The sequence below is a fragment of the Plecotus auritus genome (assembly GCF_963455305.1).
Source record: "Plecotus auritus genome assembly, chromosome: 13".
In the NCBI taxonomy this organism is placed as follows: domain Eukaryota; kingdom Metazoa; phylum Chordata; class Mammalia; order Chiroptera; family Vespertilionidae; genus Plecotus; species Plecotus auritus.
Window position 1 is genome coordinate 6,092,130 of NC_137779.1, and position 27,589 is coordinate 6,119,718.

Below are 27,589 nucleotides of genomic sequence, written 5' to 3' on the forward strand. Positions count from 1 at the left end.
TAGGCTTCATGCACCCACAGGTTGCCGCCCATTCGATTCCGGGTCAGGGCACATGCTGGGTTGCAGGCTCGATCCCCCTCCGTGCAGGAGGCAGCTGATGGATGTTTGGCTCTCACATTGATGTTTCTCTCCCTCTCCTCTCTCTCTAGAAGTCGGTTAAAAAAAGAAAAAAAAAAAGAATTGCAAGGAAAATCTCCTTGGATTCTAGTCCTGGCTCTGAAACTACGTACTATGGCCTTAGGTAAGTCTGGATCTTAATTTCCTCAGAAAGGAATGGGGGTGGACTAAATTGTCTCATTCTGTCATCCATGCATGACTGTATCATTTCAGGTGTAGAGTAAGGGTGGGGGAGATAGCACACCCTGTGAGCCAGTTGAGGGCAAGAGGTTGTATCTTTTTTTTTTTTTTTTTTAAGTATATTTTATTGCTTTTTTACGGAGAGGAAGAGAGAGGGATAGAGAGCTAGAAACATCGATGAGAGAGAAACCCCGATCAGCTGCCTCCTGCACACCCCCCTACTGGGGATGTGCCCGCAACCAAGGTACATGCCCTTGACCGGAATCGAACCCGGGACCCTTGAGTCCGCAGGCCGACGCTCTATCCACTGAGCCAAACCGGTTTCGGCGAGAGGTTGTATCTTTATAGCCTCAGTACCTTAATACAGTGTCTGTCAGTCACATTATGAGATTTGTGGGTGAAAATGGCTTGAGATTCAAAAGACCCAGTCTCAGTGGATAGAGCGTCAGCCTGCGGACTGAAAGGTCCCCGGTTCGATTCCGGGCATGTACCTTGGTTGCGGGCACATCCCCAGTAGGGGGTGTGCAGGAGGCGGCTGATCGATGTTTCTAACTCTCTATCCCTATCCCTTCCTCTGTAAAAAATCAATAAAATACATATTTTTTGAAAAGGCCCAGATTGAATAAATTATTGGTACTGACTTTGGATAACTGAGCAAATCTGGTTCAAAATACTTCAGGATCTCCATGTGCAAAAAAGCTGGAATGAGAGTAGAAAACCTTACACCTGTTCAGAGTTCATTCATGGCCGCGGCAAACCAACAGTTGCGCGGGTGAGAAGCACTCTGTGTGTTCGGATCCTGGCCACCCCGGTTAACTGAAACCTGCTTCCCAGGCAGGTGCAGGGTGAGCGTGCATTGCTCGCCCCAATTGTAGACAAAAGACTGCGATTCTTCCGTCCACTTCACTTCCTAATGAGATTGTGCAGAAAGCTTTGCCCTGGCACAAGGATTCTTTCTGGCTAATGCAGTAACCAAACAAGTCTTGCTGCATCCCCTGGCAGAAACAAATCAATTTAAGATTCCATTTGGGAATCACTATTTCCTCCCTGCAGACCAGGTTCAAGGCAGGTGTCTCATTTGGGCTGAAATGAAGCAGAAATTCTTAGAGAACCATGTCAATCAAGTCCCCTTTGCTTTTAGCTGATTAAAAAATAGAAACGTACAGCCGCATACCTGGTGTGCTATTCAAAATGATTCCTTTATTCCTTGGTTCATAAACAATTAATTCATAGCATAGTTCATCTTTTCAAAAAATAAATCAAAATAGTTCAGTGAAAGACATTTGACCATTTAGAATAATAAATTAAGTCATTCCCTTCTCCCATTACTCTCCCCAACACACACACATTAGTGAGCCCTGGGCTAGTCCTCCAGAGACCATCCTGACCTACATATTCTTGGGCCATTTCTTCTGCCTGAGGAGATAAAAGGGGACTGAAAGCATTTTCCTATCAGGAGAAGCTGCTGCTTTGAAAAAGTCTGTCTTCAGGGGCAAATCTCATCAATGGAAAGACTGAACTCCTCGGCTCGGAAACGTGCCCACTTCGGAGAGGCTGCAGAGCGGTGCTCGGTGAGCTTCGACAAAGGGAGAAGGGATGAATCCTTAGGGATCTGAAAAGAAATGAAACAAATTGATGCCAAAATAAGGCAAGAGTGGAGTGGGGGAAATGATGGGGAACCAGCCTACCATTGAAAAACTTATAGCATTAAAAAAATTACAGGCAGTCCTCGGGTTACGTCGGACTCGACGTACGTCGTTTCGTGGTTACATCGCCATCTCCCATTTATTTATAAAAAAGTTCCATCATTTCAGTGTATGTACATATGTGCTTTATATTTTTATTATTTACCGTATTTACCACAAGTAAAGGTCAGGAATTGTTATCTTTCTTTTATTTATTTTTTACTGTTTCACTTCATTACTGCTGTGTCTGTGCTCCATGTGAGTGACGTAGGTGCTTATGTAAGTGGGTTGCGACTTAGGGCGAAAATCGCCTTACATCGCGCCATAGGAATGGATCCGACGTAACCCGAGGTCCTACTGTATAGCACTTAGGACATATAAATATGGCCATTACAGAATAGGATATAATGAAACACTATGATTCAATATTTGTAAAAACAGATTTAGTTATACCAGAATGTTAAACTTTGGTTATCTCGGTGGTAGGATTATGGGTAATTTGTATTATATTATTTTTACTTACCTGCATCATCTAAACTTCTACAATAAATAGGTGTTATTCTAGTAATAAGAAACTAGTAAAATGTGTCACAGGGCCCAGCCCGTGTGGCTTAGTGGTTGAGTGTTGACCTATGAACCAGGAGGTCATGGTTTGATTCCTGGTTGGGGTACATGCCTGGCTTTCGGGTTTAATCCCCTGTGTGGGGTATATAGGAGGCAGCGGATCAGTGATTCTCTCTCATCATTGATGTTTCTATCCCTCTCTCCCTCTCCCTTCCTCTCTCTGAAATCAATAAAAACTTTGCAAAGTGCCACGGGGACTTCTGGGTGCTGGTGGTGTTCTGTTCCTTGACCTAGATGCTGTAGGTCGTCATTAAGAGGCCCACTTAGGGTGCGTGCACTTCTCTGCGTGTACAGTTCAATGAGAACAGTTTTTAAAAATGGTTGTTGAAGTGGAACTCTCATCCATTGCTGGTGGCAGTTCAAATGGAACAGCCACCTTGGAAGACAGTTGGGCAGTTTCTTACAGAATGAAACATACTTTTATCATTCGATTCAAGTAGTATATGGGAACTCTTCACTTTCTGCTCAATCCTGTGAACCTAAAACTGCTCTAAAAAATAAAGCCTATTGAAAAAAAGGTGGTTGTACTCACAGATTAAATTAGATATACTCACACATGCTACCATATGGATAAACGCTGAAAACATTAAGTGAAAAAGCCAGACACAAAAGGCTACATATATATGAAATGTCTAGACTAAGCTGAAACAGAAAGATTAGTTGTTGCCAGGACTGGTGGTGTGGGGGGGGGGGCGGCTGGAGGATGGGGAATGACTGCTAATGGGTACAAGATTTCTTCCTGGGATGATGAAAATATTCTTAAATTAGAGAGTGGTCATTAATGTACAACTTTGTGAATGTAATAAAAACAACTTAATTGTATACTTTTTAAAAATATATTTTATTGATTCTTTACAGAGATGAAGGGAGAGGGGTAGAGAGTTAGAAACATCGATCAGCTGCCTCCTGCACACCTCCTACTGGGGATGTGCCCGCAACCAAGGTACATGCCCTTGACCAGAATCGAACCTGGGACCTTTCAGTCTGCAGACCAACGCTCTGTCCACTGAGCCAAACCGGTTAGGGCTTAATTGTATACTTTTAAAGGTATGTGAATTATATCTCAATAAAGCTGTTATTTTTAAAAAACAGAAAAGGTTATGGTAGATTTTGGAATATTTAAATAGCTATGTGCCTACAATTTGAAAATCATAGTCTTTCAAACAGTATAGCTTAATGTACATTAAAAAATAAATTCAGAATGGCCACACATTAAGAAGCCTAGAACCGCCCTAGCCGGTTTGTCTCATTGGATAGAGCGTCAGCCTGTGGACTGAAGGGTTCCGGTCAAGGACACATGCCCGGGTTGCGGGCTCGATCCCCGTAGGGGGTGTACGGGAGGCAGCCCATCAATGATTCTTTCTCATCACTGATGTTTCTATCTCTCTCTCCCTTCCTCTCTGAAATTAATAATAATATATTTTTTAAAAAGACCAAAAAAGAAAAAAAGCCTAGAACCTTCTATATTTTGTCAGTGCTCTCAGATGAATGGGAACTGGAATCGAATAGCTGAGAAGGCATTTACCTTTAGCAGCAAGATACACGCAAAAGTCCCAGCTTCTGGCTCAGGAACATCAGGCCGTGGTCATTGTGGGTCTATTAAAGGCAGCAGCTCCCCACATGGCGAATCCAGCTTCAGGCATGCCAGGTGATCCGACCGCGTGGGCCCGATGTTCAGTATGGCAATCGGTAACTTCTTCTCCCGGGCAGTGAGGATAAACCTGTAACCGGAGTACACCTGGAGGAGGAGGAGGCGGCACAGGTAAGAGATCGCTAGACGCAGGAAGAGATTGCTGGTAGGGGGCCCCAAACGGACAGTGACAGTCCATTACCTGTAAGGACGATCCCACCACCAAGAGAGAGTCGGCTTCTTTGACGCGCCTGTGCACAAAGTCGACCTTGTCGGGGTTCACTGTGTCCCCGAAGAAAACGACATCTGGTTTCAGCGGGCCTCCACAGCGAGCGCAGGCGGGAACCCGAAAGCTCTGCACCTGCTCCTCTGTGAGAAAGACGTCGCCATCAGGGGCCAGGCCATGGGCCTCCGCACTCCAGGTGGGGTTCAGGGCCTCGAAGCGCTCCTGCAGCACCCCACGCGGAGTCTGCTCTCCACAATCCAGGCAGAGGACCCTGAAACCAAAGAGGAGGCCGATGAACGGCTGTCCTGGGGGGGCACATGCTGCCAAAGACGGGGTACCCCCAACGCTTTTTAGTCCCTCCATCATCACTTCCTTTTCCCATCACCCAGTTTTAGGAATAGCTTCTCATGACCGCCTCAGCTACCTCCGTTTCTCACCTTCCTCCCACTGTCGACCTTCTAGAACAAGTAATGTACCTCTGTTTCCTTACTAAACACTCCCTGCTTACCCTCCAGCCAGCTTATTTTTATCCTTAGCACGACTGCAAATTCTCTACCACATAAATGATCTCCTTAGTACCAAAACCAGTTTCCCCCTCCATTCCCTGTTGTCCTCATCTACTGTAATTATTGCTATCCATCACCATCCTTTCATTTTTAAAAAAATTTTGTTTTTTAATGTTTTTGTTGATGTTAGAGAGGCATAGAGAGTTAGAAGCATCGATCGGCTGCATCCTGCACGCCCCCTACTGGGGATCGAGCCTGCAACCCGGGCATGTGCCCTGACCAGGAATTGATCCTGTGACCTCTTGGTTCATGGGTCGACACTCAACCACTGAGCCACACCGGCTGGGCCATCACCATCCTTTCTTTAAAACACTTTCTCCCTTGATGTCTATGACATGGTATCTTCCGGTTCTCTTGTCACCTCTCTAATAACCAGAACCTGAGCTCTGTGAGGTCTAGAACTCTGAGTCTTGCCTCTCTTGCCTTAAACCAGCACACGCCAACCTTTCAGACCTCACGGACCACCAGTGGTCCGCAGACCCCCGATGGGCGACCGCTGGCCTAGGACACTGCCTACTAAATAGCTGTGAAAGGAAGAACAAGAGCTGGTTTAACTGGGTCTTCCTCTGCTCAACCCCCCAGCTTGTCTTCGGTCTACGTCCCCCAGTTGGGGACTCTGATTACACAGCCTCAGTGCCTCTGTGCTAATGGTTTCCTCTGCATAGGACTCCACTCCTGCTCTCTCCCCGAAACTGGAGTCCAACTCCAAGTCTCCTTGACTGACCTGTCAGGTTCACCTTCTGTCTTCAACCACATGCCTCCACCAACTTCTCCATCACCATCATTTCTCTAGTTACTGAAACCCTGGGGAAAAACTCCTTTCACTCGATCTAGTCAACCATCAGATTATGATGTGTATTTTTTATTTAAAAGGCCCCGCCTGCAATGATAAGAAATCTTGGATTTGTTTTAAAATGTTTCAAAGACACAGGGAAAGAAGGGATAAAGTAGGTATGATAAAAATCTTTGAATCTGGATAATGGTATATATATGGGAGTTCATTATACTATTCTCTTTACTTTTGTAGATGTTTGACATTTGCGGGGGAGAGGGGACAAAAATCCCCCAAGAGTGATCTTTGACCCGTGAGGGATGGGAGATGATGGCTAAACACCCCAGGACCCATACATCATTGGTTCTCTCATTCCCCTGCCATCACCTGAGTCCAGGTCCTGCAGGCTGACCCTGCGCCTTTTCTGTTCCTGTCGGGCCTTCCTCAAATGGTATTTTATCAGGTTGCTTTCTTGCTCAGAAAGCAGTAATAGCCCATTGGTCTCACAACAGTCCCAAACGGCCCTGCATAACTTTTTGTGAGTTGGGTTTAGCCTTCCCAGACACCTGACCTCATACCAGTCTCCCCAGAGGCCAGACTGGTCTCTCCTGGGCTCTCACATTCCTTTCGTTTAGAAAGCTCTTTCCCCTCCTTTGCCTAATCAAGTCTGAGCCAGTCTCAAGCCCCTCCTTACCCACAAGATTCCCCGATTTCTCCAATCTTTACTAAGTCTGTGTCTCTGAACTCATAAAGCTTGTCCGTTGAGGACCACACCATTTAACACTCACGTGGAGTCGTTGGTCATTAAACGGGTTGTTTTTGGGTCTCCCCCAAGCAGATTACATAGTTCTCACATGTAAAGCAGAGCAAGTTTTATATGTTGGTTTTGATCCCTCCACACCAAGTAACACACAGTACACACCACACGTTGTAGGCACCCAGTAAGTATTTTATGATCAGCGGGCGGGTCTCTGGGCTGAAGATAAGGCAATGGTCTCCAATTAGCTACAAGTTATTGCCAGGCTGCAGGTATCCATTCCGGCAGTACCTACTGGGTCTGACTCCCACGTGCCGGCCACAGTGTTCTGTGTGTCCAGGCGCCAGACGCAGCAGTTTGCAGCACATGCTGTCGGTGCTCTGCTCACAGGCCCCTAGGACAGCCAGTGCGCACAGCTTCCTGTGGCCGAGCAAGCTTCCTCTGGAGGAGCAGAGTCAGTGTTAGGGAGTTAATCCCCCAAGAGTGACCTTTGACCAGTGAGGGATGGGAGATGCTGGCTAAACACCCAGCTGCCCTGACTTTCAGGGAGAATTCTGAAGCATGCTCTCTAGACAGGCAGAGGGCCCCCGCAGCCCAGAGCAGCAACCCGTTCGCTAACGTACCCTTTTTGGCTTTCCTCCCTTCCCCATTTCACTTCCCCACTCCCTCAATGAGTTTGGTGGGATCAACTCCAAATTAAACTTGCTCCCAAATCCTTTTCTCAAATCTAATGAAGACAACAGTGATAGGTCAGCCAAGGTCTCTGCTCTTACACATTTCTGCATTCAAACCTTTCAGACGTGTCTGCACCTGTGCATGCATCCGTGCAGCTCTGTTAGGCGCTGACTCCCCGCCTTGGTGTGCAAGGCGTCCACATTCTGGGTCACCAACCAGTACAGCTTTCCGAGTCTCTCCCAGCTGCTCAGAGCCCAGTGTGCAGGGTTAGGCTGATGAGAGGAGAACTGAGGCCAGCCCACAAAGTTTCTCGCCCAGTACCGCTGACGGACTGGAGCACTCTGTACAAAATCCCGATGCTGGATGGGCCTCCGGTCAGTGCGGGCATAGAGTCCCACCTTTTCAGACCTGTAGTCCGGGATCCCTGACTCAGTGGAGACTCCGGCCCCAGTCATCACTAGGAGTCTCTTGGAAAGAGTGACGAAGCGCTGTAGCTCTTTGACCTTCTCAGGGTCCACAGGAGGACTTGGTGGCACAAATAATCCAATGGATCCATGTGAGCACTGTTGGCTGAGGTTCACCATCCAGCAGCCTCTCACTGCCCTGAAAGTCAACCCAAAGTTCATCTTCATTCTAGAGAGAGAGAAACCTCATGTAAAAAAACGATTGATTGATTGGTTTAGGTATAATTGATATATATATATATAACATATTAGCTTCAGGTGTACAACAATGACTCAGTATTTGATATATTGTGAAATGATCACCACAATAAGTTTAGTTACATCTGTCACCACAGAGTTATAAAAATTTTATTCTTGTGACGAGGAATTTTAAGATCTACTCTCTTAGCAACTTTCAAATGTGCACTACAGTATTCACCATGCAGTACATTATATCCCCATGACTTATTTATTTCATAACTGGAGTTTTATACCTTTTGACCACCTTTAGCCATTTCTCCTCCCACCCCCACCCCAGCCTTTGGCCGCCACCAATCTGTTCTCTGTATCTGTGAACTTCAGGGGGAGGGGATGGCTTGTTTGTTTTTTATAAATTCTTTTTGTTGTTGTTTATGTTTTTCAGTTTTTTTAAATGTTTTTAAAAAACAAAGGTAACCATCAGTTGATGAGCAGATAAACAAAATGTGGTCTGTCCACACAGTGGAATATTATTCAGCTATAACAATGAATGAAGCCGGCAGGAGTGGGCCTGGGAAAAGGGAGATGAGAGCTAAGCCTGGCAGAGAGGGGTGCGCGGTGGTAGCTGACTTAGGAGGCCACAGTGACAATGGAGAGGAGGAGAAGGGTCCCGGAGATACTTAGGAAAGGAACCCAGTGTCTCGTGGTTGGTTGGATGTGGGCTTGCAGCCGTGGGCAAACTACGGCCCGCGGGCCGGATCCGGCCCGTTCGGCTGTTCTATTCGGCCCGCGGAGCCGAAAAGAGCGGAGGGTTCTCTTGCTCTCCCCTCCGCTCCTTTACTTTTAATTTATATTAGTTCACACAAACACTCCATCCATGCTTTTGTTCCGGCCCTCCGGTCCAGTTTAAGAACCCATTGTGGCCCTCGAGTCAAAAAGTTTGCCCACCCCTGGCTTAAGGAGAGGGAGGAGAGTATGAGTTAGGGTACTAAGCCTGAGCGGCTGAGTGAGTGGTGGCACCAGTCCCTGAAATGGGCTGTGCACAGAGAAAACTGAGGCTCCAAGAGTTCAGAAGGCTCACATCCACGTAAGGAGAAGCATTCCCTGGTTCTCAGGGATCAGGCCTTGGGGTGACTTCCAGAACAGGGCGAAACAGACTCTGCTGCTTTCTGAGGGCTCCCAGTTTGGGGTGGAGGCAGCTGGACCCCAAATGCACTAGAGAGGGGGAGGGAGAAAGGAAAGAGAATCAAGAAAGCCTTGGGGGGAAGAAAGCATTTGAGCTTGGCTTTCTGTGTTGTTTTTAACACTTACTGGCAGAACGTATGGGGCTCCAGAGTCTGGGACTAGCTGGTTACGTTACAGACGGCCGCACACTGAACAGATAGTAGCAGGCATTGCTGTGGTCATCTAGGTCAGCTCGGGGCAAGGGAAATGAGGACTCGGAGATTAAACAGTTCTCTCGGAGTCCTCAAGCCAGTCATGCACATGTGCCTGTGCTTCTGAGAAACTCGGAGCTTCTCTCCCGCTGCGGTAATTCATTCACCTCGGGCTCCTATCCTTGCAAGCTGTGTGACCTGTGCAAGTGACTTAACGCCCCAGTCCCCCTTTTCCTCATCTGAAAAAGGAAGATTAACTGGGATACTCAATATAAAACACTTAGAATCTTGCTGGGCACGTGGTAAGTGCTCAAAGATGTGCCTATTCATTATTACTATTATTTTATTTTCCCTAACACATGATATATTTTTATTGAGTAGATTGATGTTATATATAAATGAAAGTGATCATTGTAGAAAATTTGGAAAATTCAGAAAAACAGCAAGAAGGAAATAAAAACACCCACCAGCTCACCAAAAAAAAAAAGAAGAAGAAGAAGAAGAACAAAGCCGGGCCGGCATGGCTCAGTGGTTGACCCCCAACCTATGATCCAGGAGGTCATGGTTCAATTCCTGGTCAAGGCACATGCCCAGGTTGCAGGCTTGATCCCTAGTGTGGGGCGTGCAGGAGGCAGCCAATCAACGATTCTCTCATTGATGTTTCTATCTCTCTCCCTCTCCCTTCCTCTCTAAAATCAACAAACATCTATTTTTTAAAAAATGAATGACGTTCTGATATATGGTACAATATGGATAAACATTGAAAACATTATGTTAGGTATAAAAAGCCAATCACAAAAGGTCAAAAATCATGACTCCACTTATATGAAATGTCCAGAACTGGCAAATCCATAGTGACAGTAGGTCAAGAGTTGCCAGGAGCTGGAGGAAGGGAGAATGTATCAGAACTTCATTCACATTGTTTCTTAAGTAGCAGCATTTTTAATATGTTTTTAAAATTGATTTTAGAGGGAGAGAGAGAAACATCCATTGGCTGCCTCCTGCACACCTGCTACTGGGGGTCAATCCATACCCCAGCATGTGCCCTGACCAGGATTGAACCAGCGATCCTCTTGGTGCAAGGGACAACACTCAACCAACTGAGCCACACCAGCCAGGGCATCTTCATTTTTCTAGCTGAGAAACAAAGGATCTAGGCGCTGAGCATCATCAACATTACAAAAGAGAGGACCAGATTTCTGAGACTCTCGGAAGATGTGATGTTGGCCAAAAAAAAAAATTGAACTTGACTCTAATCAAGTCTCTAGAGCTAATTAATGTTTGTTTATAGGAAATACAGAGCCCAAAGCAGCATGTTAGATGACCCATTTGTCAATCAGTAAAGTCCAGACCATGGGAAACTACAGGACAGACAGACAAATTTCTCCCAACAAATAAACTGCAAGAGATAGAGATATAGACATAGATATACGAAGAGGGGATTATATAGATTAAAGTATGTGGGCCTTATTTGAATCCTGATCCAAACAAGCTTTTAAAATATGACATTTATAAAATAACTGGTGGCCAGGTGCACAAAATTCATGCACGGAGTGGGGTGTCCCTCAGACCAGCCTGCACCCTCTCCAATCTGGGACCCCGGGCCTAAACCGGCAGTCGGACATCCCTCTCACAATCCGGGACCGTGGCTCCTAACCGCTCACCTGCCTGCCTGCTTGATCACCCCTAACCACTCTGCCTGCCAGCCTGCTCGCCCCCAACTGCCCCCCCTGCCGGCCTGATCGCCCCCAACTGCCCCCCACACTGCTGGCCTGCTTGCCCCCAACTGCCTTCCCCTCCTGTCCTGATCGCCCCTAACTGCCTCTGCCTCAGCCCCGCCACCATGGCTTTGTCCAGGACTGCGAAGGTCTCCCAGAAGGTCTCCCAGTCTAATTAGCATATTACCCTTTTATTAGTATAGACTGGAAAATTAAACATTAACTGGATGTTTGATATTAAGAAATTACTATTGCCCTAGCCGGTTTGGCTCAGTGGATAGAGCGTCGGCCTGGGGACTGAAGGGTCCTGGGTTCGATTCCAGTCAAGGGCATGTACCTTGGTTGCGGGCACATCCCCAGTAGGGGGCGTGCAGGAGGCAGCTGATCGATGTTTCTCTCTCATCGATGTTTCTAGCTCTCTATCCCTCTCCCTTCCTCTCTGTAAAAAATCAATAAAATATATTTTTTTAAAAAAGAAATTACTATTAATTATTTAACATATGACAGATAATATTTTAAAAAGTTCTCATCCTACTGAGTAATATATTGAAATATTTGGATAAAATTATATATTTAGGAGGATTTGCTTCAAAATAATATGGGGAAGGTTGTGGAGTAGATAGGAGTATAGAAATAAAACAAGATTAACCAAGAATTGTTAATCATTAAAGCTGGGTGATAGGCCCATGGATTGGGGGTCATTATATTATTCTATCACCACAATAAATTTTTTTAAAGTAATTCCTCAGAGGAATGTCTGCTTGCAGATGTCCAAGTAGGCTCAGGACAGTAGTAGTGCAGAAATGCCAAAAGCCGTGAGATGAAGGAAAATGATTATATCTTTTGAATATTTTTAAAGCTTAAGAGATATGATCAGCCGAAACCGGTTTGGCTCAGTGGATAGAGCGTCGGCCTGCGGACTGAAAGGTCCCAGGTTCGATTCCGGACAAGGGCATGTACCTTGGTTGCGGGCACATCCCCAGTAGGAGGTGTGCAGGAGGCAGCTGATCGATGTTTCTCTCTCATCGATGTTTCTGGCTCTCTATCCCTCTCCCTTCCTCTCTGTGAAAATCAATAAAATATATTTAAAAAAAAAAAAAAGAGAGATATGATCAGAAAAGTTAGGCAAAGAAAAAAAGAATGGAGAAGTCTGAAGAGAAGCTAAAATGTGGAATGCTTTACCTTAAAGCAGTTGGTTCTCAACCTTTCTAATGCCGCGACCCTTTAATACAGTTCCTCATGTTGTGGTGACCCCAACCATAAAATTATTTTCGTTGCTACTTCACAACTGTAATTTTGCTACTGTTATGAATCGTAATGTAAATATCTGTGTTTTCTGATGGTCTTAGGCGACCCTGCTAGCGGTTCTCAACCTGTGGGTCGTGACCCACAGGTTGAGAACCACTGCTGTAGAGCCTCTGGTCCATTTCATCACAGCCCGAGCCAATCTTATCTTCCTGACCTCTTAAGAACCTACTGTGCTGTAGCCATCAGATGAAAATTAACTTAAAAAGGCTTTCTGCATTTAAGGGAACTGTATATTTTGGTATTTTTTTTAAAGAGGGGCTGTCAAAACATAGCCTATTTTAAAAAGGAGGGAGGATAAAGTAAAAATTGGTAAAGCAGTATAATCTAAGGCCCTATTGTGAATCTCCCAGTAACACCAGCTGGTCAGACATGAATTCCTTGTAAACTTCAAGAGGTTAATGGCTTACCTCAATATCCTTTAAATCCCCTAATACCGCATTGTTATTCCATCTATGACTGCACCTGAAGATGTCTCCATCAGAGGAATATATTTATATTTTAGTTAATACCATCCCTTGGGGAACTTTGTATTCCATAACCCTACATCCCATTTTCTAAATTAGAATTATCTTATTTATTATTATTATGTTTTAATCCTCACCTGAGGATATGTTTTTTCCCCATCAATTTTTCGAGCAAGGGAGAGGGAGAGAGAGCAACATCGATGTGAGAAAGAACAATGATTGGCGGCCTCCATACAGCCCTGACGGGGGATCAAACCCGCAGCTGAGGTGTGTGCCCTGGCTGAGAATTGAACCTGCAACCAGAACTATCTTATTTCTTCATATGCTAAGGAAGCACATTTGAGTTCCTGTATGCCAGGTGTTAATAAAGTTGTTTGCTCAGACTTTTTATTTTACTAATATAATTAAGCACACGCACACCTCTTGTTTTTCGTTTTCCCCCATATTATTTTAGTTACTCTCAATTGCAAACAGCTACTTGCATACAGCAACAGTAGTGAAACCTGGCAAGTCATTATACCCGTGTGTCCGCTTTCCTAGCTGTAAACACAAGTCGTTGGCATTATTTGATAGAATACAGAAATTCCCTAGTGACGTGAGCCCCATATGTAAACATTATTTTATGTTTGGACTTCCAGATTGGATTCAGGACCCCGATTTCTCCTTGACATTCCACGTGAACAGCTAAACAAATACAGAGTCCTGATTCCTGAGACCCAGGAAGTCCCGCTGAAAACACGCCCTATTAGAACGGCTGCTCTCTCCCAGGTCCCGCCAAAGGGCAAAGAGGAGAAATGCAATCCCTTATAAGAAACCCACGACCTCTAGAAACCTCGCAGCCCGCAAGGAGCACACTTACCTTTCACAGCTTAAGGGACACTTCAAGTCCGACAGTGGGACTGACTGGCTACATTTGCATTTTGGGTAATGTAGTTTACGAACCTTAAATAATGCAAACACTACAAGTCCCACAATTCTCTAGGTTTCACAGTTGCTATAACTAGGTTGTCCAGTTGCGCCCCCTGAAGGCTCCTCGTGGATGTGCTGCTCTCACCTAAGCCAATACCATACATGGTCCTCCCTGAGCGTCACACCAACGTCTTTAAAGAGCAAAATCATACATCCAAACAGCCCTTAGGAATTCATTCTCTCTTTCTCTTTTTGTTTATCCTCACCCGAGGATATTTTTTCCATTGACCTTTATTTTTATTTATTTTGAAATATATTTTTATTGATTTCAGGGAAGAAGGGAGAGGGAGAGAGAAATATCAATGATGAGAGAGAATCATTGATAGGCTGCCTCCTGCACGCCCTCCACGGGGGATTGAGCCCGCAACCCGGGCATGTGCCCTTGACTGGAATCAAACCCGGGACCCTTCCACTCACTGTGACAGGGTCAAGTTCCCACCTTGCTGTGGGTTGTCAAGTACATTCACAAGTACCTGAAAATTTGATGTTTTTACATATTCATGAACAATAAAGCCAACTCTAATATACAGGGACTAATGTGTTTACCCACTTGGCTTCTCCAATTTTATCTTCCATCTTGTGCGTTACTAAGTTAACCAACACAAAGCCTGGCTTTCACTCTGGGGAAACACCTGGGGCATTAAGTCGGTTTTCAAACTTCCCACTTGTTTCAAATGTGTGGCCTATGAGAACCTCTGCTCTATAGCATCACCTAAATAAGCTATCAATCAATTTGTAAGTGTTTTAGGCAGTTAGCAGGGACCTTGAAGACCACCTGTGGAACCACTTCCCCCGGTTTAAGATAAACTGAAGCCCCGAGGAAGAGTATGGAAGCTGGAGTGAGAGTATGACTCCTGGTCCTCCACCGAACGTGCGGAGGTAAATACTGGGAAAGTAATGGGGGCAGTAGTTTGGGAGCAGTGCCTCCAGCAACTGCTCGGCTAGGTCACTAAGCTGGAGAATCACCTGCCATAGGCAGCCCTTTGTGCCTTCCTTAATCTGTCCGCTGGCCAACAGAAAGGACCAAAATGCAGACTGGAAACCTTTACCAAGTCAAAACGATGGTAATCCAGAACATTTTCCGCACACATGAGTATTTGATCAAAACCGTGGAAATGCCCCAAAAGTGACATTCCTCCCACCCCAGCCAAATTTTATTATTTTAACATGGGTATTTCAAACCCATGTTATTTTTTCAGTTCTCCAAGCAGGATGAGCATTATTAATAGAGACTGGCTAGGAATATACAACTACTGTGCTTTCAGACCCCAAAGAATCTAATGTTCTGGGGAGAAGTTAACTGAATTTTCCATTTTCTCCTAGTGCTGGAAAGTTATCTGTGGAGGATGAAGTCATCCAAGACAGCTGGTGAAACACACCATTTCCCTTGAGAGCTACTGACAGGAGGTAATGAGCCACCCAATCAAGACATTCTCAAGGGCTAAGTCCTTTTTATTTCTCTCTCTTTTTTAAAGATTAATTTTATTTTTTATTATTTATTTTAGAGAGAGGAAGGGAGGGCAGAGAGAGAGAGAGAGAGAGAGAAACAGATCAGCTGCCTCCTGCATGCACCTGATTGAACCCGCAACCTGGGCATGTGCCCCAATCAGGAATCAAACCGGCAACCTTTCAGTGCAGGAGACAACGCTCAACCTACTGAGCCACACCTGCCAGGGCTTTTTATTTCTCACAACTCCACCACACCAGAAATGAATGACTAAGTCATGGATTATATCAAAGCAAATTAATCTAAATTCATCAGATTGTTAGTGCTGCTATTCCTGCTGTTTTCCTACCCTGGCATTTATAGCTGGGAGGAAAATTAACTATACATCAGCATCATACAGGCCTTTCAAAGATGGTCACTTTTGCATCCAGATGACAACTACATGAATATTCACTGAACAATAGTTTAAATGTTTCGTGTTTGAAATATTTTTATAATAAAATATTGAGGAGAAGGTTTCTTTCTCAGAGACTACTATTTGCATCTTAACGAGTAGCAAAAACCGGAAGTATTTTGGAGAATATAGCTCAAGTGCAGGTAGCAGTTTCTCCCAGCTTTCCACTTGCAGAGGGAACACAGGCAATGAGAGTGAACGTCACTTCAAACTTCATGAGCTGTGAACACAGCTGTGGAAATAGCTTCTTTCTTTCAGCCTCTCTCTTCTAAATTAAGATGTCCACAGAAAACTCTTTTATATTAAACATATAAGTAGTATATGATCCAGAAATTCCACTTCTAAGTATATACACAAAAATTGAAAACAAGGACTCAAACTGATACTTCTATGCCCGTGTTCCTAGGAGCACTATTTACGAGAGCCAAAGGGTAGATGCTCAGTTGGTTGAGCATCCTCCCACGCACTGAAAGGTCTCCGGATCGATTCCCGGTCAGGACACATGCCCGGGTTGTGGGCTCAATCTCCAGTGGGGGGCATGTAGGAGGCAGCCGGTTGACTCTCTTACATATCAATTTTTCATTCTCTCTCTCCCCGTCCCGTTCTCTCTAAAATCAATAAAAAGTTTTTATTTTTTTATTTTTTAAGTCTTTATTGTTGAAAGTATTACGTAAGTCCCCCATTTCCCTCCCATTGACCCCTTCTAGCCCGCCCCTACCCGCCACCCCAGGCCTTCACCACCCTATCATCTGTGTCCAGGGGATATGCATATATGCATACAAATTCTTTGGTTGATCTCTTCCCACCCACCCACCACCCCCGCCTTCCCAGAGATAAAAACATATTTTTTAAAACGGTAAAAGCAGCCTTAGCTGGCTTGCTCAGTGTATAAAGCATCCGCCTGCGGACTGCAGGGTCCCAGGTTTGATTCCAGTCAACAGCACATGCCCGGCTTGCGGACTTAATCCCCAGGAGGGGGCGTGCAGGAGGCAGCTGATCAATGATTCTCTCTCATTGATGTTTCTATCTCCCTCTCCCTTCCTCTCTGAAATCAATAAAAAAAAAATTTTTTTAAAAAGAATTACATTTAAGAAAAGATAGAAGCAATGCATGCCCATTGTAGAATGAATAGATAACAAAATTCCATATAACGGAATATCAGTCATAGAATGAAACTGAAATATACTACAGCATGGATGGACATTAAAAACATGAAACAAGCCAGACACAAAAGGTCAAATATTGGATGATCCTGCTAATGTGAGGTACTTAGAATAATCAAATTCATCGAGACAGGAAGTAGAATAGAGGTTGCCAGGGGGTGGGGGGAGGAACGATGGAAAGTTAGTGTTTAATGGGTACAGAGTTTCAGTTTGGGATGATGGAAAAGTTCTGGAGATGTAGAGCAGCGATGGTTGCAAGCCATGTAAAATGTATTTGATGCTACTGTACACTTGAAAATGGTTAACGTGGCAAGCTTTGTTACGTATATTTTACCATAATAAAAACATTTTATTTTGGAGAGAACAGCTACCCTGTTAATTGGGAATCAAGTGAACAGTACCCTGACACTGAGCCCGTTTCTCATCCGCCCCAATTCCTAGTCTGCATTAGGTTACTAGCATGTTCCCTCCCATAATGCTTTGCTTCATTCTCCACCAAAATCTAGTGAAGTGAAATAAAGCAAGAAAATCTTCAAAAACAGCTTATGCATTTTCGAGAGATCCTAATATGGCCGTATAATTTTCAACCAAACAATAATTGAAAGTTTTTCCATGAGCTTCAAACTCGCCTTTTTGAATTAGGAACCTTGCTTATTGGGGACGATGAGCAGGCGAAGCGTTCGCCAGCTTTGCGCAGTGGCAGTATCGTAGCCAATGAGGTTTATCCGAGGCGCGATTATTGCTAATTGAAAACTTTTCCCAATACCCCGCCGTGACGACTTGAAATATAGTCGGCACTGGCAATTTTTGACGGTCTCTACGGAGACTGAATTTTTCAGTTGGAAAAAAAGATTCACTTTTTGTGCAGTTACGAGGAGTTAGGTGCGAAAGTTGCCTTCGCTGTTCAAGTCTTTACTTGTGGAAAGTGGCTTGGGCCTGTTTTCTCCCGTCCACGTTGCATCTTTTCGTCTTTATCGCGCTGCTAACACCCGAGATGTAGCTGCTCCGGAAATGCTCCCTCTGGCCCCTGCGCCCGGCATCTGCGCCCGCGCACCCAGCTACTTGTTGCTCTTCGGCTCACCCTCGCTTTCGCTGCCTTCCCGCCGCTCCCTTTTTCTCCAAATTCAAGTCATTACAGTCATCTCTGTGACGTTATGCTGATTTGCATAAAATCCCCCAGCATCCCCAGCGAATGTACGCTCATTCCCCAAAATCTGGACGTTCTATGCGAGATGGTCCAACAACAAGAAATCTCTCGTGCAGATGGGCCTGAAATACAACTGCTCCAAGGGGAACGGGTCAAATACACGAACTCGCCGGCAGATGGTCACCCTCAGTGTAAAGGCCGTTCCCATCCGCCAGGGAGTGTGGCTGGCACTCATGGCGTCAGCTTTGCGCAGTGGCAGTATCGTAGCCAATGAGGTGTATCCGAGGCGCGATTATTGCTAATTGAAAACTTTTCCCAATACCCCGCCGTGACGACTTGAAATACAGTCGGCACTGGCAATTTTTGACAGTCTCTACGGAGACTGGATCTGAGCTGTTTTAAAGAGAGTATGTGAAGTTTCCGCTTGTTTACCAGCCATTTGCAACTTAACCTTGTTCTGACTTACTGTCTTGTTTTCCTGTCTTGTCTTTTTTGTGTGAGGAGTCTATGGGAGGTGTGGTCTCCAGGAACCTGGCATTGCATCCCGGAGACCTTGCACTGCAGGGCGTGTGCGGTTGGTTGTGGCAACCTCACCTACACACCAAAATTCAGCCAATGGCAGCGTCCACCTCCCTTCCAGCCCTACTGTGTAGTAGGCAACCCCTTTCAGAAGGGTCACAGATTCGCAGACTTGGAAGGGAAACTGAAAGTATCGCATCCAAAAGTGTTGCCGATCTAAGAAAAAAAGGTTGCCCTAGCTGGGTTGTTCAGTGGTTAGAGCGTCGGCCCCTAGACTGAAGGGTGGTGGGTTCGATTCCGGGCGCGTACCTCGGTTGCAGGCTCGTTTCCCGGCCCGGTTGGGGCGCTTGCAGGAGGCAACCAGTTGTTGTGTCCCTCTCACATCCATGTTTCTTTCTGTCTCTCCCACTCCATTCCATTCTAAAAATCAATGGGAAAAATATCCTCCCGCGAGGATAAGCAACAACAAAAAAGGTATATCATTTTGATTCATTCACACCAGATGGCTACTGTCATTTTTAAAATTTGACAATCTCAGGGAAAAGAGGTCAGTGCCCCTGACTATATAGTCAGGTATTGCATTTTAAAAAGTTCTTGAGGCATACCTGTGCCATGGCATACCAGCCGAAAATTGGTGTTTTATCATCTAAACAAGTCCCCTTGCCTTTTTTCTTTCCTTAAGGACATTGAGATTTTGAAGAGTCCAAAGCAGTTACTTTGCAGAATGTCCCACATTCTGGCTTCACCTGATTGTGTCCCCTGTGGCGTTAACATGTCCCTCTGCCCGCTGTACATCCTGTCAAGTGGAAGGTAGACCTCAAAGCTAGATTCAAGAGCACCACAGAGGCGGCTTTGTGAACTTTGTACTGTATCTTCCACTATTAGTGATGCTGAGTGTAAGCACCTGGTTAAGGCAGTAACTGCTCTCTCTCTCTCTCTCTCTCTCTCTCTCTCTCTCTCTCACACACACACACACACACACACACACGTTCTTTAAAGTGCATTTTGCCTTATGTAGTCAGTTATCTGTGGATGAACGACGCTTAATACAGAAACCATTTGATACTAAAAGCCCTTTTCTTTTCACACCCACAGCCCTGCACCACTTCCTGATCAGGCGCCAAGATGTCATGGCTGAGTAAGATAAATTAACATCGCTTCTTCTGTGGAACCCAGGGTAGGTTTCCTGGGATCAGGGCCTGTGTTCAGAACCAGTGTCCCCCGACAAGCCAGTGTGTCAGAACCGAACAAATGTGATGGACAGAGGGGGTCCGTGATAACTGCTCAAAGGGGCATCCTGGAGACTCCACATTGATTATGGGACCTGCAAGAGTTGCCAGTATATGCCATCCAGAGTCTGACGTTTCAAGGAGCTATAAATATCATTGACAGCATGCTCTGATAATGCACACCAACCTTTTCTTTCCACTCTAGCTGCTAATCTGGGTGTCAAAACAGGCCTGATAAAATAGAAGATGGGTCCTTCTTCCCATGGCAACTTTTGTATGGATCAAAAAGTTAGTTGTGCCCGGCCGGTGTGGCTCAGTGGTTGAACGTTGACCTAGGAACCAGGAGGTCACGGTTCGATTCTCAGGGCAGATGGCTGGGGTTATGGGGCTCCATCTCCAGTGTGGGGCATGCAGGAGGTAGCCATTCAATGATTCTCTCTCATCATTGATGTTTCTATCTCTCTCTCCCTCTCCCTTCCCCTCTGAAATCAATAAAAATATATTTAAAAAAAAATAAGTTAGCTGGTTGAGCTTCCTCCCGTGCACAAAAACGTTGCGCCAGTTCGATTCCCAATCAGGGCCCATACCCAGCTTGTGGGCTCGATCCCCAGGAAGGGGTGTGCAAGAGGCAGACAATTGGTGATTCTCTCTCATCATTTAAAAAAATGTGTTTATTGATTTGAGAGAGAGAGAGAGAGGAAGGGAGAGGGAGAAAGAAACATTGATGTGAGAGTAACATCGATCAGCTGCCTCCCAACCAGGGATCAGCTGTCTCTCCCTCTCCCTTTCTGAAGTCAATAAAAACATCTTTTTAAAGAAAAAGTAAGAAAAGGCTAAAAGGCTTTGCTGCTTCTGATTTGGTGGTGGCGGTGGTGGTAGTGAAGGCTCTCCTCTAGGTCACTCATTGCCCTGCTTAAAACTTTCATGCCAGAATAAAGCCCAGTGATTTTCCATGACCTCTGACCTCATAGAGGACCCAGTACAATGCCTTCTCCCCAGCCCTTCCTTTTTCCTTTCTCAGCTCCAGCCACAGGGAGTGACTTTCAGTTCCTGCAAAGGGCCACATCCTCCTGGCTTCAGACCCCAGCAGGTGCTGTTGCTACTGCTGAAATGCATCCTGTCCTCTTTCCTCCTTCAGTTCACAGTTCAGCCACCCCCTCCTCCAGGAAGCCTTCCCTGACCACCTCCCAATCTCGGATTCTTGGTCCTACATCCCCCACCAAAGCATTTAACTTTGTGTCAAGTACCATTGGGAGCACTTTCCCTATATTATCTCATTTAGCACCCACACACTTTCTATGGCAAGGAGACTTCCTTGGTGAGACATGAAATCACCTAGGAAGCTTTAAAAAATATATTTTTGCCCAAGACTAATTTTATTTTATTTTTTTTTAGAAAATTTATTGATTTTTTACAGAGAGGAAGGGAGAGGGACAGAGAGCCAGAAACATCGATGAGAGAGAAACATCTATCAGCTGCCTCCTGCACACTCCCCACTGGGCATGTGCCTGCGACCAACGCACACGCCCCTGCCCGGAATCAAACCTGGGACCCTTAGAGTCCACAGGCCGATGCTCTATCCACTGAGCCAAACCTGTTAGGACAAGACTAATCTTTATAAATTCTGATTTAATTGGCCTGGAATGCAGCCTGGGCATCAGAATTTTTAAAAGCTTCCCAGGTGATTCTCATGCACAGCCAGGATGGAGACCCATGGCCTCTGAGATAGATGTGATCCTGACATCCTTTTACAGCAGGGACACTAAGGCACAGAGAAGTTAAGTAAGTGGCCTAGGGTCACACAGCAAGTGGTTAGTGGAGAGGATTTGAACCCAGAAAGCCTGGCTTCAAAGTTTTTTGGAAAAAAATAAATTGGCCATAGTTAATTTTTAAAAAATGTGTTTATTGATTTGAGAGAGAGAGGAAGGGAGAGGGAGAAAGAAACATTGATGCAAGAGTAACATCGATCAGCTGCCTCCCAACCAAGGATTGGACTGGAAACCTGGGTTTGTGCCCTGACCGGGAATCGAACCGATGACCTTTCAGTGCATGGGACAATGCACACCAGCCAGGGCCTCAGTAAATTTTCCCAGCGATTGAGAGCTGTGAGCCAGCTCTCTTCTGAGATGGATACTGAGGGCCCCTCGGGCATGGGATATGTTTCATCTAGAGAAGCTGGTGAGCTTGCAGACATCCTGCTGTCATTTGAACACTGAGAGGCTTGATTGGGGGCTGGTGGACCCTTTCCCTGCTGACATAGTCCTTGGGGTCCCCCTTTTCCATCCCCTAGAGCCAATGGGTCCAGGCTGGCTCGGGAACTGTGGGAGGGTTAGGTGGGGGTCTGTTCCATCAGGGGCTGATGTTTCCAAGGATATTTCCTTACATGGAGGAAGGGGAGCGGGTCAGGATTACAGAACAAACAAGTGTTAGAACTGGATATGCGTTCCCCCTCCCCTCCCTAACCCGGGAGAATCGTGTGAAAACTGCAGACATTCTCCAGACGCCCTCCTATGTGGCTTTCTGGGCAAATACATTGATTGCTACAGTGGGCACCTCTTTCATTTCATTTCATTTCATTTCATTTCATTTCATTTATTTATTTATTTATTTATTTATTTATTTATTTATAAATATATTTTATTGATTTTTTACAGAGAGGAAGGGAGAGGGACAGAGAGTTAGAAACATCGATGAGAGAGAAACATCGATCAGCCGCCTCCAGCACACCCTCCACTGGGGATGTGCTGGCAACCCAGGTACATGCCCTTGACCGGAATCAAACCTGGGACCCTTCAGTCCGCAGGCCGACGCTCTATCCACTGAGCCAAACCAGTTAGGGCTCATTTATTTTTAAAATATATTTTTATTTATTTCAGAGAAGAAGGGAGAGGGAGAGGGAGATAAAAACACCAATGATGAGAGAGAATCATGGATTGGCTGCCTCCTGCACACCCCACACTGGGGATCGAGCCTGCAACTGGGGCATGTGCCCTGACCGGGAGTCGAACCATGACCTCCTGATTCATGGGTTGACACTCGACCACCAGAACCACATCAGCCAGGCTCAGCATACATTTCTGATCACTAACTCACCCCTCCTTCTGGATGCCATCCCATGGCCTCTTACTCTCCAAAAATCGGCTCAGAGTTCCCTCTTTTCCAGGAAACCTTTCCAGGCCTGATTTGAATCACTCTTTGCAGCTGATTAATGTTAATGTCTGAGGTGTCATTTTTACAATACAGTTGTGTTTTATTTTGAAATATTAACTCATTCTAGGGATAGATAAGGTTGTGTATGTGGTTCAAAATTCAGAAGATCCCAAAGGGTATTTAGGGAAATCTCCTTCCCATTCCTGATCCCCAGCTACCCCATTCTCCCACCCCACCCCACCCCACCCCACCCCTTGCCAGATGACACTAGAGTTTATTTATTCTTCCAGAGATGCTCCACCATGTGTAAGCATTTCAAACAAATAAATTGTTTCCCATTTTTCTCCACAAAGATACTCGTTACACACACTGTTCCGTTTTTTGTTTTTTGTTTCTTAGAACTGTTTTATGTCAACCACTGAGCCACGCCGGATAGGCTTTGTGGCAATTCTTCATGGGGTCACCCTAACGTATTATGTGGGAGTCAGTGTGCGTGAAATGTCAGTATATATTTATGTAGACACAGTTGTTATGGACAGTGCTGTATTGGCACCCAGCAAAAGGACTGACGGCAGCGCACTTAACCTCTGACACAGCACTTCTGCTTCTAAGAATTGATCTTCAGGAAATAATTAAGGATGTGCCCCAAGATTTAACTACCACGATGTTCTTTTTTTTTTTTTTTAATATGTTTTATTGATTTTTTTACAGAGAGGAAGGGAGAGGGACAGAGAGCCAGAAACATTGATGAGAGAGAAACATTGATCAGCTGCCTCCTGCACACCCCCTACTGGGGATGTGCCTGCAACCAAGGTACATGCCCCTGACTGGAATCGAACCTGGAACCCTTCAGTCCGAAGGCCGATGCTCTATCCACTGAGCCAAACCAGCCAGGGCTACCACGATGTTCTTATCAGCATTGCTGGTTACTGTGAAATCTTGGAAATAACTAAATTTAACCAGGGAACTGGTAAATACTGGAACAGTAATACGATGGAACCCTATTTTGCCCCCCAAAATCATGTTTTAGAAAAATATTGAATGCCATGAAAAGTAGCTTACAAGATAGTGTTAAGTGAAAAATAACAGTTTTCAAATAGATCCAGAGACAAATGGCAGGGGCGGGCAGGGGTTAGAGATCAACCAAAGGACTTGTGTGCATGCATGTTAGCATAACCATGGACACAGACACTGGGGCGGTGGGGGCTTGCCCCGGGTGGGAATGGCCGGGGCGGGGAGGTCAATTGGGGAAAAAGGAGACATATGTAAAACTTTAGACAATAAAAAAAGAGAAAAATAACAGTTTTCAAAGCAGTGTACATGAATATAAAAATGCACATTTAAACATTTTGTATATGTGATATAGATACGTATATGTGTGTAACACAATGGTCTAGAAGAATGTACAACTGGGCATTCAGTTTTATGGATTGTGGATTTTTATCTCTTAGTTTATCTTCTTTTTTTTTTCCTTTCTAATTATCTTTCTACAAGGACCAATTGTTGCTTTTGTAAAGAACATTTCTACATCTATATTCTAAGCTCTGGGATTTATTACTCTAAATCATTTTTTTTCTTTTCTTAATCCCCTCTTTCTTTCCAGCATCAATTAGTGCAGCCCTAACCTTAATTCATTAGGTAGTACTTAATAAATGTTATTCACATAGCATATTTTTATTGAGCACCTACTATGTGCTATGCCCTATGCCAGGCACTGGGGTAGAACAGTGAACAAGACAGATATGGTCTTTGCCTTTCTGAAGTCTAAAGTCTAGTAGAAGAATACCCTAGCTGGTTTGGCTCAGTGGATAGAGCGTTGGCCTGCGGACTGAAGGGTCCCGGTGTTCAATTCCAGTCAAGGGCACATGCCCAGGTTTTGGGCTCGATCCCCAGTAGGAGGCCTGTAGGAGGCAGCCAATCAATGATTCTCTCTCATCATTGATGTTTCTATCTCTCCCTCTCCCTTCCTCTCTGAAAAAAAAAAAAATAAAAAATAAAAAAAAATATATATATATATATATATATATATATATATATATATATAATAAAGTCTAGTAGAAGATGAATAGAGGCAAACAACAAGTGCATAAGAACTATTTAATTGTAATTATGACAAGTGCTTCAGGTTGCTAAGTAAAGATCTTAATAACAGGAGCCCTGACATAGCCTAGCTGGTTAGGAAGTGATTTGGGCCCGATCCCCAGTGTGGGGCATGCAGGAGGCAGCTGATCGATGATTCTCTCTCATCATTGATGTTTCTATCTCTCTCTCCCTATCCCATCCTCTCTGAAATCAATAAAAATATATTTAAAAAAATAAAAAATAGCCGAAACTGGTTTGGCTCAGTGGATAGAGCGTCGGTCTGCGGACTCAAGGGTCCCAGGTTCGATTCCAGTCAAGGGCATGTACCTTGGTTAAAGGTTATATATATTTTATTGATTTTTTTACAGAGAGGAAGGGTGAGGGATAGAGAGTTAGAAACATTGATGAGAGAGAAACATCGATCAGCTGCCTCCTGCACAACCCCTACTGGGAATGTGACCGCAACCAAGGTACATGCCCTTGACCGGAATCGAACCTGGGACCTTTCAGTCCGCAGGCTGACGCTCTGTCCACTGAGCCAAACCGGTTTCGGCTGTACCCCACACTTTTTAAAAAATATATTTTTTTATTGATTTCAGAGAGGAAGGGAGAGGGAGAGAGAGATAGAAACATCACTGATGAGAGCGACTCATTGATCAGTTGCTTCCTGCACGCTCCCTACTGGGAATCAAGCCTGCAACCCAGACATACGCCCTTGACCGGAATCGAACCCGGAACCCTTCAGTCTGCAGGCCGACCCTCTATCTACTGAGCTAAAGTGGCTAGGGTTTGGCTCTTGAATTTTAGTATAAGAGGATGTGGCAGCTACAGAGGTGAACCTCTTGGTTCTGCCTTCAGAAAAGAGCTGGTTATCCAGCTGGACGAATGACAGTTTCCAGACACAAGACCACACTGCTCTGGGATGCATCCCCAGCCAGTGGCTGGACATGGTGGGGAACTGGGGCCTGGGCACTGCTCAGAGGGGACTCCTCCCACCAGTTGCGTCGGCCTTTGTCAGATCTGAGTCTCTCTTTACCCAGTCCTGCTTCTTCCCCTTTCTCGTTCACAGGCAGCAAGGCAACTCTCTCAACATCTGCTTCCTGGAGGGTCTGGCCTGACACAGAGTGTCTTGGGGGCTGGATTCTTGGGGGAAGGGGAGTTGGAAGCTGTGTTTGCAGAGTATTTTTTTTTAAATCCTCACCCGAGGATATTTTTTCAGTGATTTTTAGAGAGAGTGGAAGGGAAAGGGAAAGACAGAGAGAACTATCAATGTGAAACACATTGATTGGTTGCCTCCTGCATGAACCCTGACTAGGGCTTGGGCCGGGGAGGAGCCTGCAACCGAGGTATGTGCCCTTGACCGGAATGGAACCCCGGGCCTCTCGATCTGCAAGGCAGATGCTCTATCCACTGAGCCAAACCGGCTAGGGCTGCAGAGTATCTATATATATAAAACCCTAATATGCAAATAGATCAAATGGAACAACTGAACAACCGAACAACTGGTCGCTATGACGTGTGCTGACCACCAGGGGGTGCGCGCTGAACATGGCAGGCATTGGCCACAGTGGGATGGTAGAGCAGGTGAGCAGGGGTGCCAGACCAAGGCAGGGTGCCAGTCACTGTGATCGGGGTGAGCCTCTGGTGGTTACTGAAAATTCTTTGCTGCTGTGCACTGCGGTCCCATCTGGTGCCATCAGCGGGTGCAAGCGGCGGCTGCCGGCCCCCATCGCCCCTGAGGGCTTCTCCACCTCCCCCTGCTCCTGAGGGGCCGGCAGCTGCTGCTCGCACCCACTGACAGCGCCGGTCCCAATCGCTCAGTGACATCAGCAGGTGTGAGCGGGGCTGGTGCCGTCAGCATGTGGGAGCTGCTGTGGCGGGAGCGGGGCTGCCGGTAGACAGGGGACTGGGCCACGGAGGAGGGGCATGGAGGATGGGCCGCGATCCACCCCTGTGCCCACCGCTGCCTTGCAGCCCACAGTTCCTTTCAAGGTGTACGAATTTGTGCACTGGGCCCCTAGTTTTTATATAAAATTGAAAAAATGTGGGGAAGGGCTGATAGTAATAACTACCTTTATGAGAATTAATTTAGATAATAGCCATATAGTATCTGTCACTTAGTAAATGGTAGTTGTTATTATTACTCGATTTCTGAGTCTGTGGGAGAGAGCCCTCTGGGTGGCAGTGGGGTGTTCCAGACACTGTGCCTGGCACTGGGTGTAACCTCTTCGTTGTTTTTCTTTTAATGTCTAAGGGGGTCCCTTCTGCTCCATGCAGAGTTCAGAAGTCTCCCTCTGGGAGAGTGGACATGTGGAAGATGGAGATACAGAACCTGGAAATACTGAATCTGCCCCAAAGGCTGGGCTGCGAGTTACACTGTCATGGGCCCAGAGGGCGACCCCAGGAAAGGTCCTCCACAGGTCCCCGCTTCCTTGCCTGGTGTGGATTTAGGCTCTCCTGGGAGGGGACCTACTGGGAGAAAGACAGGCAGACCAATCCGACTCTCCGGCGGACAGACATGTGATGAGTGTCTGGTGGATGGACAGACACAGATCAGACTGAGATATCAAGACAGGCGATGGGCATGTGACTTTGAGACGGACAGAAAGACTGACAGGAGGGCCTGAAGGCCTGGGAGTCACCCACCTGTCGCCTGTGCCGCGAGGGGGCGCCGCCGCCCCGCCCAGCGT

General features: G+C 45.8%; 1 protein-coding gene across 2 annotated transcripts; it reads right to left on the bottom strand.

Annotated features, from left to right (window-relative positions):
- Nucleotides 1-1,477: 1,477 nt before the first annotated feature.
- Nucleotides 1,478-13,678, bottom strand: SIRT4 (sirtuin 4). Of its 2 annotated transcripts, none has more exons than XM_080650310.1 (5): nucleotides 13,599-13,678; nucleotides 7,368-7,865; nucleotides 4,439-4,605; nucleotides 4,132-4,344; nucleotides 1,478-1,909 (listed from the first exon to the last, which is right to left on the bottom strand). In XM_080650310.1, the coding sequence occupies exons 2-4, from the start codon at nucleotides 7,862-7,864 to the stop codon at nucleotides 4,181-4,183; spliced, it is 828 nt and encodes a 275-aa protein (XP_080506436.1). In that variant the 5' UTR covers nucleotide 7,865; nucleotides 13,599-13,678; the 3' UTR covers nucleotides 1,478-1,909; nucleotides 4,132-4,180. The 2 variants fall into 2 exon arrangements, with proteins under 2 accessions (XP_080506436.1, XP_080506435.1); XM_080650309.1 differs by having other exon boundaries at nucleotides 4,439-4,733; nucleotides 13,599-13,650.
- Nucleotides 13,679-27,589: the final 13,911 nt, after the last annotated feature.